General features: G+C 50.3%; 1 protein-coding gene across 1 annotated transcript in view; it reads right to left on the reverse strand.

Moving 5' to 3' along the window:
* Positions 1–13082, reverse strand: part of GINS2 (GINS complex subunit 2) — an 81662-nt gene that overhangs the window by 7139 nt on the left and 61441 nt on the right. Inside the window, exon 3 of the mRNA XM_088447987.1 lies at positions 4476–4575. Coding sequence (XP_088304113.1) covers positions 4476–4575 — 100 coding nt within the window. The remainder of the gene's footprint in view (positions 1–4475; positions 4576–13082) is intronic.

Consider the following 13082-nt stretch of genomic DNA (forward strand, 5'->3'; position numbering starts at 1 on the left):
AGGACTGGTGACTGAAATGTCGGTACCATAAGTTCCAGAATAACTTAAAAAACACTTTAGGAAGAAACACAGGGCGAGTGCAACTCACAACCCTGTCTTGGAGAAATATCCAGAAGAGGGAGCCACATGAGAACACTCCCAATTCCGACACTCTCCTGACAGATGCAAACGCCATAAGAAAGAGTCTATTATATAGACCACGTAAGGGCTATCAAAGCTAGTGGTTCAAATGGACGCCCCAGGAGGGCACGAAGAACCACTACCAAATCCCAAGGAGCCCCTAGGGGGGATAAAGAGATAACACCCAGGAGTGGAGCAATTCCACACCCTAACCATACTGACAGTGCAGAGACCCGCACTATCAGGGAGGCCAGGCGGAGGGCTAGACCCAAGCCAGCTTGAAGGAATGCCAGAACTTCTGGAAATCCTAAACACCTGAGGATCGTAGCTACAGGTATGATACCATAAGAACTATGTATGCCACATTCTGTGGCAGATCTCAGTAAAAGCCGGATTACGTGCTCTACACATCCAGATGATGACAGAGCCATAGAATCTTTAGGACCACAGCAGAGACGCAGTCAAAGACAAACAATCCAGGTCCAGGGAAGGGCAAGGACCCTGAGACAACAGGTCCGGATAGTGAGGCAGCAGTGACATCTGGGTTAATCTGGAGCCACAAGCCACCAGACAGTACCTCCGTCTCGATTGAACTTCTGAAGAACTCGAGGAAGAAGGGAAACCGGAGGAAACAGGTACACAAATTGGAAGGTCCACTTCACTGACAAAGCGTCACCGATGGGTGCTTCGGCATCTCTAGTACTGGACCCTAACACCGGCAGTGCGTGATAAAGTCAGAAGGCCATGAGGACCACCTCTGGGAGGCCCCCTCTGCTCACTAGGAGTTGAAACCTCTCTTGGAGAAGAGACCAGTCCCCGGGATGCACGTCGTGACGGCTGAGGAAGTCCGCTTCCCAATGGAGAACTCCCGGAAAGAACACTGCAGAGATGGCCGTGAGGAGACCTATGGTCTATGTCAGAATGTGTGACATTCCTGTCATTGCTGCCCAACTTAGAGTGTCTCCAAGATGTAAGTCATTGTTGTGACATTGTCGGACTGAACCTTTACAGGCTTACTGTGAGGTATGTGTTAGGCCAGAGTGAGGGCCCTAAGACAGCTCAAAGTTCCAATAAGTAGATTGGCAGGGTTGAATTGATAGACATCCAACTGCCCCGAAAGGAGTGCGGACCGGTCACTGCGCCCCAGAGACTGGCGTCCGTTGTAAGGATTACCCAGTCCAGGATCCAAAAATTGGCAACCCCTGGTTAGATGAGATGGCCATAGCTACCCAGATAGAGACAGACGCACCTCCGGAGAGAGCATCATCGTCTGAACATTGATCCGATGGAGAAACCCGTTCCACCTGGAGAGGATCAGTTTTTTTGTTTTTTTTTTGCAAAGGCCTGGAATGGAACTGAGCATATTCCACCCTTCCGAAGGTAGACACCCTGGATTCCAGAACCCGCATTACTGAGTGTAATGACACTCGTTGACTGTAGAGACATCCGCGCACACGTAGTTGAAGAGTGGCAATCCTGTCTGACGTCAGTAGGATTCTTTGATTCTGAGAATCCAGCAGGGCTCCCAGATGAATTAAACCCTGTGAGGGATTCAGGGAGGACTTTTTCCCAGTTGATTAACCATTCGCGCTTGTAAAGGAAAGCAATGGTTAACTGGAAATGGTTTTGAAGTACCTTGGTGATCCTGCTAAGAGCAGGAGGCCGTTCTGGTACAGGAGCAGTCGGATACCCCGAACAGGTGGGCGGTCATAAAAGCCATAAATCTGGTAAACCCCAGTGGGGCTGTGGACAGTCCAAAGGGCAGAGTCTGAAAATTGGAAGTGTTGCTGTGGTACAGCAAACCTGAGAACGCTGATGAGCGGGTTCTATAGGTACCTGTAGGTACACGTCCTGAATATCCAGCGATACCATAAAGTCCCCAAGTTCCATAGCTCAGATGATGGAGCATAGGGGGTTCCCTCCTGAACCTAGGCACCTTTAGAAATTGGTTCATGGATTTGAGATAGAGGATAGGCCAATGAGGACCATTCGGCCTCTGAACCAGAAAGAAAGTAGAATAACCAGTCCCCTGCTGAGAAAGTGAGGCTGGCATAATCACCCCTGCTTACCGCAAGGACTGTATAGCTTTCTGGATTTCTAAGGCCTTGTTCGAGCCTGAAGAAGGGCCTTGTAGCAAAATATTTGGGGAGGCCGTCTGAGCAATTAGAGGGCGTACCTGTGAGAGACCCCATCTCTTACCCAAGCATCAGTGACTTGACACCAGCACTGGGCGAAATGAGAAAGTCGGTATCTCTGAAATCCCCTAGATGAAGGCCTGTCCCGTCAGGCTGAAGGTTTATCCTCAGGTTTTAGAAGCAGGGCGTCCGGAGTTCCAGGTCTGCTTGGTTCCGGGTATGGCGGCCCTCCTGGAGGCCGACAGCCTAGGAAAGGACTGGCCTTTAGGCTTTCCTTGACGACAAAAAGGACTTAACAGATGTAGTCCGAGGCCTTGTAGTGGAAGTAGCTGAAGGCGGAAATGTGTGATACTGCCAAAGTTGCTACAATCTTGTCAAGGCCAAACAAGATCTCCCCATTATAGGGTAATCCATTTTAATGACTATCTTGGAGTCCACCTCTGCCTTCCAGGAGCGCAGCCATGGGTATGGCGGGCAGATACAGTCGCGGCCAAAACCCTGGAGGTTAGGAGACTGGCATCCAATGTTGTTACTCCCACATAGGAAACTGCAACTTAAATGTGAGCAGCAAAAGACATCTGATCCATTTGAGGGAAAAAGGTCCAAGGTAAGCTGCAGCTTCACCTATAAGTTATGCCAATGGAATAAGGTCTTCCACCGGCAGCTGATCTCTCATTCCATCAGCCAAATGTTTTGCCCAAAGTTCAATAGCTTTGTTAGTCCAGCAGCTAACAATCGCAGGACGCAGTGTCACCCCTGCAGCTGTGTAAATGGACTTGAGAGTGTTTTCTTATCTCCTGTCAGATGTGTCTTTCAAACACGTGGCCCCAGGAACTGGAAGCGTAGTTTTCTTAGACAGCCGCAATACCGATGGATCTACTGTAGGGGGGAGTCTCACAAGATTTTCTGTTTTCTGCTGGAAAGGATAAAAAGATAATAACCGCCGGGACATCTGACATTTTTTATCCGGATGTTCCCAAGCTGACGTTAGAAGAGAATCCAGCTCTTCCGAGACTGGAAAACCAATAGCCTGTCTTTGTCTCTTTAGAAAGAAAGACCGTCGAGGAGGACCTGTGTGCTTCTCCTGTATCTGCAATACCTGTCAGATTGCAGAAATTAAGGCTTCTATCCCCTCGGACTCCTCTTGGAGTTCTTTAGGTGAATTTGCAGCATATTCACCTTTTTCTAAATCTGGCATATCCTCTTCCTCAGAGTCGTCCGATTGGAGGACCGAGGGTAAGTGTCTCTTTTTTGAGACCTGAGGAGAGGATCCCGTAGTGGTACGGGAAAGAGTAATGGTTTTTAAAAAAGCTAAGGAAACAGCTAAGGACCTCGCCCATGCTGGTTCCTCTAGAGCTGCTGACCTGGAAGCCTCTCTTTCTTTGCAAGAGTCCTTCAGCTCAGCAGAGAGAGGACATAACGGATGTAACCTGCGTCCAAGACGTTGGTTCTGACATCCCTGCAGACTCTTGTTCAGTATTGCAATTGTCACACAATCGGGAGCTAGATGACTGCCCCTGTGTAAATTTATCTGCACACTTTTTGCAGGCAAATAACTTTTGAGATGCTTTTGTCATACTACATACAGACCCCACACAAACATAAAAAAGTGTAGTGAAATAGGTCAGGAGAAGAAAAGGGGATACAGAGAGGCAGGAGAGAGCCACACTAGCCCTAATAGCGCTCCTAGCAGTGCCAGAAAATGCTAGGCAAGGCTAAGCTCCCCAGACTGCCGACTAGGGAACACAGAGGGTGGAGCCAAGATGGGAGAATGTTTGAAGTGCTTATTGCTCCTACAGTCCCCTCTATACCCCATGGTTCCAGGGTCCCCCAATGGATGCACGAGAAATAATTTATATTCCCCACAACAGCCGCTACTAATTGGTTACATATTATATCTCAGGAATACAGCCCATACATCTGTCATCAGCATTATAATGGCTAGAACAGGAGGGGGGCATTGGCCAATCAGATGCTGTACAGAACGGCCACAGCGCCGTCAGTGCAGCCTAGCACAGGCTCCAGAGCCTGAAGGTTTCTGCTCCTGTAAGAGGAGCCCTCAACTAGAAACAGGGCAGAACCTCTCAGCAATGGGGGCTCCATTTACTAAATAGGAGATAGAAGTCCTAAACTACACATTTCATTGCCAATATAACGGCCTCTTTAAACGCCTTTAATTCAGCACATGTACTATAGATAATAAGCGTGCCTTCTACTTACTGGTTCAACAATAGCTTGGTAAGTTCCATGTAATGTGGATTTGGCATTGGGGTAAAGGTATCCTCTCGCCGCTCATTGTCTCGCATCTCCTCCAGTTTTTCTACAATGGTCACATTAAAAATAAACAGAACAAAAAAAGTTTTTACAGTGATCTGCTCACACTCGTCACACATACACCAGTGATCTGCTCACACTCGTCCCACATACACCAGTGATCTGCTCACACTAGTCCCACATACACCAGTGATCTGCTCACACTAGTCCCACATACACCAGTGATCTGCTCACACTCGTCCCACATACACCAGTGATCTGCTCACACTCGTCACACATACACCAGTGATCTGCTCACACTCGTCACACATACACCAGTGATCTGCTCACACTCGTCTCACATACACCAGTGATCTGCTCACACTCGTCCCACATACACCAGTGATCTGCTCACACTCGTCCCACATACACCAGTGATCTGCTCACACTAGTCCCACATACACCAGTGATCTGCTCACACTTGTCTCACATACACCAGTGATCTGCTCACACTTGTCTCACATACACCAGTGATCTGCTCACACTCGTCACATGTATACCAGTGATCTGCTCACACTCGTCACATGTATACCAGTGATCTGCTCACACTTGTCTCACATACACCAGTGATCTGCTCACACTCGTCACATGTATACCAGTAATCTGCTCATACTAGTCCCACGTATACCAGTAATCTGCTCATACTAGTCCCACGTATACCAGTGATCTTGCTCACACTAGTCCCACATACACCAGTGATCTTGCTCACACTAGTCCCACATATACCAGTGATCTGCTCACACTAGTCCCACATACACCAGTGATCTGCTCACACTAGTCCCACATACACCAGTGATCTGCACATACTAGTCCCACATACACCAGTGATCTGCACATACTAGTCCCACATATACCAGTGATCTGCACATACTAGTCCCACATACACCAGTGATCTGCACATACTAGTCCCACATATACCAGTGATCTGCACATACTAGTCCCACATACACCAGTGATCTGCTCACTCTAGTCCCACATACACCAGTGATCTGCTCACACTTGTCTCACATACACCAGTGATCTGCTCACACTAGTCCCACATACACCAGTGATCTGCACATATTAGTCCCACATATACCAGTGATCTGCACATACTAGTCCCACATATACCAGTGATCTGCACATACTAGTCCCACATACACCAGTGATCTACTCATACTAGTCCGAAGTACACCAGTGATCTACTCATACTACTCCGAAGTACACCAGTGATCTGCTCATACTAGTCCCACGTATGCCAGTAATCTGCTAATACTAGTCCCACGTACACCAGTGATCTGCTAATACTAGTCCCACGTACACCAGTGATCTGCTAATACTAGTCCCACGTACACAAGAGTTCTACCTGACGTAACTGCTGGTGAACACACACTCAGAACAGGGTAACCCAGGTTCTCTCATTAATGATCAGCTCCCTGACATTTACAAGTCACACCACTATATTTAAAGGTGTGTTACAAAGAATAATAGGCAGGAATTAAATCAGAGTAACTATTAATGAGATTCAATGAAGTGTGAGATCCTATATCCGTAGGATATTGCTGGTATGGAGCCACAATAAGATATAACATAATACCCAGAAGTTTGAGCGTGCGCAGAACACATAGCATGACGCACCCATATGACCTTCCCTATATGTCTGCAAAAGCAGGGGGAGATGCATTGTATAGTGGCAAGTGTCTGATGTGCTAGATCCAATGCAATTTCATAATCTTATCAAACATTCACATGTATTAAAGCAGTTCGTGTATAGTAAACCACTTTGCATAGTCCTGTAGCTGATATGCTACAGGACTTGCAGACATCCCCGGGGAATGTGAAATGTTAGTACATCTCGGCATCATTGCTTGCTGCTTTGCCTCAATGAGGGACGAAGCAGGAGCAGCTTTAGCAGTACGATAGGTGCCCTCCCCCATCGTTTCTAAGCAGCTTTACGGCTGGAATATTTAGAAGATAAAATTATGTCATTATGGCCCTCATAGACTAGAGACGCGATGCTGGGTTCCTGCGATGCCGAGTTGGATGATCGCTGAAATCCAATTGATTTGATTAGCAAATCGGTAAAATTTAACATGTAGAATTCCACAGATTCTCCAACAGAACATCAATGGCCGCCGGTCAGCATTTCCGATCCAAATGCAGGATCGGGCAATCCGTCGGCTAGTGCATGGGGCCCTTAAGAACACCTTTACTGCTTCCATATTAATTTGTGCCAGGTGCTGCTGATCATATGATCACTGGGGTGTTCCGCTACCGCTGTATATCATCAGGACTTTTGTCAGGTCAGTCTGTGGTTCAGGTTTGTGTTACCTCCATCACAAGGAGAACAGACTCAGAAGCCAGGGAGGGTTATAAGGCCACTTCCAATCATGTTACAGTAAGATGGCAGCTACCAGTCTTCCCAGAGGTGTTAGAAGGTCAAAGTCCACACCTTAGCCCCACTGAGATGCTGAATGGGACCATAAGGGAGCTCCATGAATAATGTCCTCATAAATCAACCAACTGAAACGGTGTTGTAAGTAGGCCAGGATCCCCTATATGGTCTGTAAGGAACTCGCACAGAAGTTATTGCTGCTAAGCTCTGTAAACCACTCAATCATGACGTCAACACACGTCTGCCCACATATTGGATATTTTGTTGGGATAAATAAAGGGCAAAATAAATATGTTATGTGAGGACTTTGTGCAAGACGCAGATATGAGAGTGCACTCTCCTGGCCAGATAACATGAATATGATAGTGTAAACAAATACGTTTCTTGGTTTACAGTTAAGATGCGTACACGCTAGACGACATTTTGCACCATTCACCAGATATCGACGCATCAGAAAGACAAATAGCGTAAAGTGTCCAAATCGCAATTGTACACTCACGATCACGATGTGCGTACCCGTGGGTTGTACATTGCATCTTCAGTTCTTTCCTACAGCAGGCACAATCTGCCAATCTCATACATGACGCACTGGAAATCGTTAAGGGCGCACGATAGGTCGTTGGTCAGGTTTGACACTTTTTAGCACCATATCGTGTCCTGGAGAGTTCAAGGGAAACCGCTCACAATATTGCATCATGAGCACATCGTGTAGTGTGTACGCACCTTTACAGTAATATAAATACATTTGAGCATTTGGAGACGCAATAATTTATATCATTCACAGCGGCAGCCCTGCCTCATGCTATTGGTACTGTCTGGTACAGAGATACAGTAATATCACACACAGCAGCAGCCCTGCCTCCTGCTATTGGTACTGTCTGGTACAGAGATACAGTAATATCACACACAGCGGCAGCCCTGCCTCCTGCTATTGGTACTGTCTGGTATAGCTACAGTAATATCACACACAGCAGCAGCCCTGCCTCCTGCTATTGGTACTGTCTGGTACAGAGATACAGTAATATCACACACAGCGGCAGCCCTGCCTCCTGCTATTGGTACTGTCTGGTACAGAGATACAGTAATATCACACACAGCGGCAGCCCTGCCTCCTGCTATAGGTACTGTCTGGTACAGAGATACAGTAATATCACACACAGCAGCAGCCCTGCCTCCTGCTATTGGTACTGTCTGGTACAGAGATACAGTAATATCACACACAGCGGCAGCCCTGCCTCCTGCTATTGGTACTGTCTGGCACAGAGATAATATGAGATATGGTAAGAACTTACCCTTGTTATCTCTATTTCTACGAAGTCCATAGGGTTCCACAGGATACCTTGGGGTATAGGTGTGACGTCAGTCGCAGGGCACCAAAGAGTTAAGCTTTCAGCCTCCCAGGATGCACTAGGTCCCCCTCCTATACCCCGCCCCCGGGCCAAGGCACCTCAGTTAGTTACCAAGCCATAGGCCGGAGGAGGAGAAGGAAGAGAGAGAACAAAGATCTGGACACATACAAGAATCACATTCTCACCAGAGGGAGACGGAAAACCAGTGACCAGAGCAAAGCCCATCTGCAGCACAGGTGCGACAGGGCGGGAGTCCTGTGGAACCCTATGGACTTCGTAGAAATAGAGATAACAAGGGTAAGTTCTTACCATATCTCATATTTTCTACTTCAGGGTCCATAGGGTATCCACAGGATACCTTGGGGATGTCCCAAAGCAGTATCCTTTAAGGGTGGGGACGCTCCTGTGCAGAAAGGAGAATCCGCCGCCCGAAGGAAGCATCCTGAGAGGCGAAGGTGTCAAACCTGTAATACCTCACGAAGGTATGGACAGAAGACCACGTAGCAGCCTTGCAGATCTGAACTGCCGAGGCACCACGTCGAGCTGCCCACGAAGGACCCACAGACCTAGTGGAATGAGCCTTCAGAGAAGGAGGGACCGGTAGGCCTTCATGAAGATAAGCTTCAGAAATAGCCATACGGATCCAGGCTGCCAAAGTTTGCTTTGAAGCAGGCCAACCCTTTTTACGGAAGCCATAGAGGACAAACAAAGCGTCCGACTTCCTAAACGAAGAAGTGCGGTCAACTTAAGTCCTTAAGGCCCGCACAACATCCAAAGAGGTCTCACCCACGGAAAGACCCGGTGAGTTAAAGGCCGGAACAACTATTTCCTCGTTAACATGAAACTGGGAAACAACTTTGGGAAGAAACTCGGGCCGAGTGCGGAGCACTGCCCTGTTCCCATGAAAAACCAAGAAAGGGGGTCTACAAGAAAGAGCCCCTAACTCAGAAACACGTCTGGCCGAAGCAATGGCCAGAAGGAAAACAGTCTTAGCTGTTAGCCATTTAATATCCACTGAGCCCAGTGGTTCAAACGGCGGTCCTTGGAGAGCCCTCAGGACCACAGCCAAATCCCAAGGCGCCACAGGTGGAACAAAGGGCGGCTGAATACGGAGAACACCTTGCATAAAGGTGCGCACATCCGGGATTGTAGCAATCCTACGGTGAAACCAGACAGATAGGGCCGAAACCTGTACCTTCAAAGAAGCAAGGCGAAGCCCATGATCTAGTCCCGCTTGCAGGATGGCGAGAATCCGAGACAGACGAAACTCCCGCGGTGCATAACCTCTCGGTCGACACCACTGGAAGAACGTATGCCACACGAGATGGTATATCCTCGCGGAAGACGGTTTCCGAGCTCGTAACATGGTACGCACCACAGAGCTGGAAAACCCCCGGGACCTCAGCATGGCCGTCTCAACAGCCATGCCGTCAAAGACAGCCGAGTCAGGTCCGGGTGAAGACAAAGACCCTGAGACAGAAGGTCCGGTCGTAGCGGCAACCGCAGAGGACTGTCCACGGACAGACCCTGAAGGTCTGAGAACCAGTGCCGTCTGGGCCACGCGGGAGCTATCAACAGGAGCGTCCCTCCTTCCTGTTTGAATTTCCGGATTACCCGTGGAAGAAGGGAGACCGGAGGGAACAGGTATGCGAACCTGAACGTCCACCGGACGGACAGAGCATCCACCAGAGACGCCCCTTCGTCTCTTGTGCGAGACCCGTACACCGGCAACTTGTTGTTGTGCCGGGACGCCATGAGGTCGATTTCTGGAAGACCCCACCTGTCCACCAGTAGTTGAAAAACGTCCGGGTGCAGGGACCATTCCCCTGGATGAACGTCCTGGCGACTTAGAAAGTCCGCCTCCCAATTTAGCACTCCCGGGATGAAGACCGCTGATATGGCCGGAAGATTGCGCTCCGCCCAAACCAGGATCCGAGAGACCTCTACGAGAGCCGCCCGACTGCGAGTTCCTCCTTGCCTGTTTATGTAGGCCACGGTGGTAGCGTTGTCCGACTGGACCTGCACCGGGTGACCCTGGAGAAACCGCTGTGCCTGCAGGAGAGCATTGAAGACCGCACGGAGTTCCAAGATATTTATTGGAAGCTCCGCTTCTGTCGGCGTCCACCTGCCCTGGAACAAGTGTGGACCCGAAACTGCTCCCCAGCCCCGAAGACTGGCATCCGTTGTCAACAGGACCCAATTTGGAACCCAGAACGGACGTCCCTTGTTGAGGTGGGTCGTCTTTAACCACCACGCAAGGGACAGGCGAACCTCCGGGGTGAGCACAATCGTCTGGAACTTCAGAGACTGAGGCAGCCCGTTCCACTTGGACAGGTGCTGCAGAGGTCTGGAGTGAAACTGGGCGTATTCCACCATGTCGAACACCGACACCATGGAGCCCAGTAACCTCATCGCCGAGTGTAAGGACACCCGGCGGCTGTGCAGACAACTGCGCACCCTTGACTGTAAAGCAGAGATCTTGTCCTCCGTCACGAAGATCCTTTGCTGTCCCGAGTCCAATAAGGCTCCAAGATGCAGAATCCTCCGAGACGGGATTAGAGTGGACTTCTGCCAGTTGATTAGCCAGCCGTGCCGTTGCAGCAGTGCAATGGTCAGGTACAAGTGGTGTAACAGGAGCTCTGGAGATCCTGCCACCAATAACAGGTCGTCCAAGTACGGCAACATGCGGACTCCCTGCAGCCGCAGAGAAGCCGCCATGACCGCCATCACCTTGGTGAAAACACGTGGTGCTGTCGCCAGGCCAAAAGGTAACGCCCGAAACTGGAAGTGGTCGCTGCGGATTGCAAACCGAAGGAACTCTTGATGGCGCAAAAGAATAGGGACATGCAGGTAAGCGTCCTGTATGTCCAATGACACCATGTAGTCCCCAGGTTCCAGCGCCAGAATGATGGACCGTAGGGTCTCCATCTGAAACTTCGGGACCCGCAAAGACTTGTTGAGTGCTTTGAGGTTGAGAATCGGACGATATGACCCATTGGGTTTCTGTACCAAAAATAGATTTGAATAGAAACCCTGGCCCCTCTGGGAGAATGGAACAGACACTATAACTCCAGCCTGGAGCATAGTGTGCAATACCTTCCGCAGCTCCGTAGCCTTGTTCCGGTCTGATGGTAGACCCGTGGTGAAGAATCGAGCCGGGGGTCTGTGCTGGAAGGAGAGGGCGTACCCGTGGGAGACCACCTCCAGAACCCAAGTGTCTGTCGTAGTGAACGACCAACACCGGGAGAACTGCAGCAGGCGGCCTCCCACCCTGGGATCCCCCAAGGGGAGACCCGGACCGTCAGGCCGCAGGCTTGTCATCTGGCTTGGGGGCCGGTCGTCTGGTACTCCATGCCTGTTTCCGGGGCTTGACCGATTTCTTAGGGCCAGCCTGTCGAGGAAACGACTGTGGTTTGGGCCTGCCCTGGGCCCTAGATGACCGAAAGGACGATGGTCCAGAACCAGAAGGAGCAGCGGCCGACGGAAGACAAGCAGATTTGGCTGCCGCCAGCGTGGCCACAATCTTATCCAGATCCGGACCGAAGAGAACTTCTCCGGTAAACGGCAACGCTTCCAGACCTTTCTTGGAATCTGCGTCCGCCTTCCAGGATCGCAGCCACAAGGTGCGACGAGCAGCTACCGCTGCTGAAGAAATTCTAGACACCAGAGTACTAATGTCTAGAGCCGCCTCGTTGATGTAGGTGGCCGAATCACGGAGATTGCCAATCAACTCCGCCTGTTCGGCCGGACAGTCGGATTCAAAAGAAGCCTCTAATGAATCCGCCCAGCGCTCCATCGCTCTGGCAACCCAGCAAATGGCCATAGCCGGCCGTGCTGCCCCCCCTGCAAGGGAATAAGCGGACTTCAGGCAGATTTCTACCTTGCGGTCCGTAGCATCCTTAAGGGAGGACATGGATGGCATCGGCAATGTGGCACTACGGACAAGACGGGTCACGTGAGAATCCACCTGTGGAGGGGATTCACACTTAGCAAAATAATTATCCGCGAACGGATAAGCCACCGCCAGGCGTCTCTGCGGCTGGTATCTTTTGCCAGGTTGTTTCCACGCCTCCTCTAAATGGTCCACCAACTGACCCGAAAGAGGAAAGACTGTGGCATCGCCCTTCACATCTTTGAAAAAGGCATACTTAGATTTAGCCGCTGGGGGAACTTCGTCCTCAATCACCAAGGCTGTGCGGACCGCCCGAATAAGTCCAGGAATATATACTTTGGACTTAGCATCAGCGTCCTTAGTATGGAGAGGTTCCTGATCGTAAGGATCCAGAATCTCCCCATCATCAGACGTCCCTTCGTCATCCTCATAAGGAGCGGACAGAGACGCCACCGGCCTTTTATGAGGCCGCATCACAGACTCCCCTTGCAACACATCCGATAAGTGCTGTACAGAACTCGTCAGGGAGTTAACCCACGCTGGCTCCTGAGAACCCGGGAGCGGGGAAATAGGGAGACTGTGGGGTACCACCAATTGTCGTGGGAACCCCTGCATGGGTGACGACACCACAGACTGCTGGGACAAACCCATCGGAGTAAACGCGGGCTGCGGAGCTAACTGGCCCACTAAAGCTGTTAACGCCTGAGCGAAACAAGCCCAGGGCGGCTCCTGTACCGGTGCTGTAACCGTAATAGGCCGCGCCATGGACAAACACTGCCGGCAAAGGCCCTCCGCGCTACCCTCCCCCTCCGCTAACGGTACTTTGCACGTGGTACACTGTAGCCGGAGGGGAAAATCCTTTCAGACATGATGGCACCACGTATGTGACCTCTCTCACC

This window comes from Taudactylus pleione, unplaced genomic scaffold (genome assembly GCF_031769625.1).
Source record: "Taudactylus pleione unplaced genomic scaffold, aTauple2 ptg000447l, whole genome shotgun sequence".
Classification (NCBI taxonomy): Eukaryota; Metazoa; Chordata; class Amphibia; order Anura; family Myobatrachidae; genus Taudactylus; species Taudactylus pleione.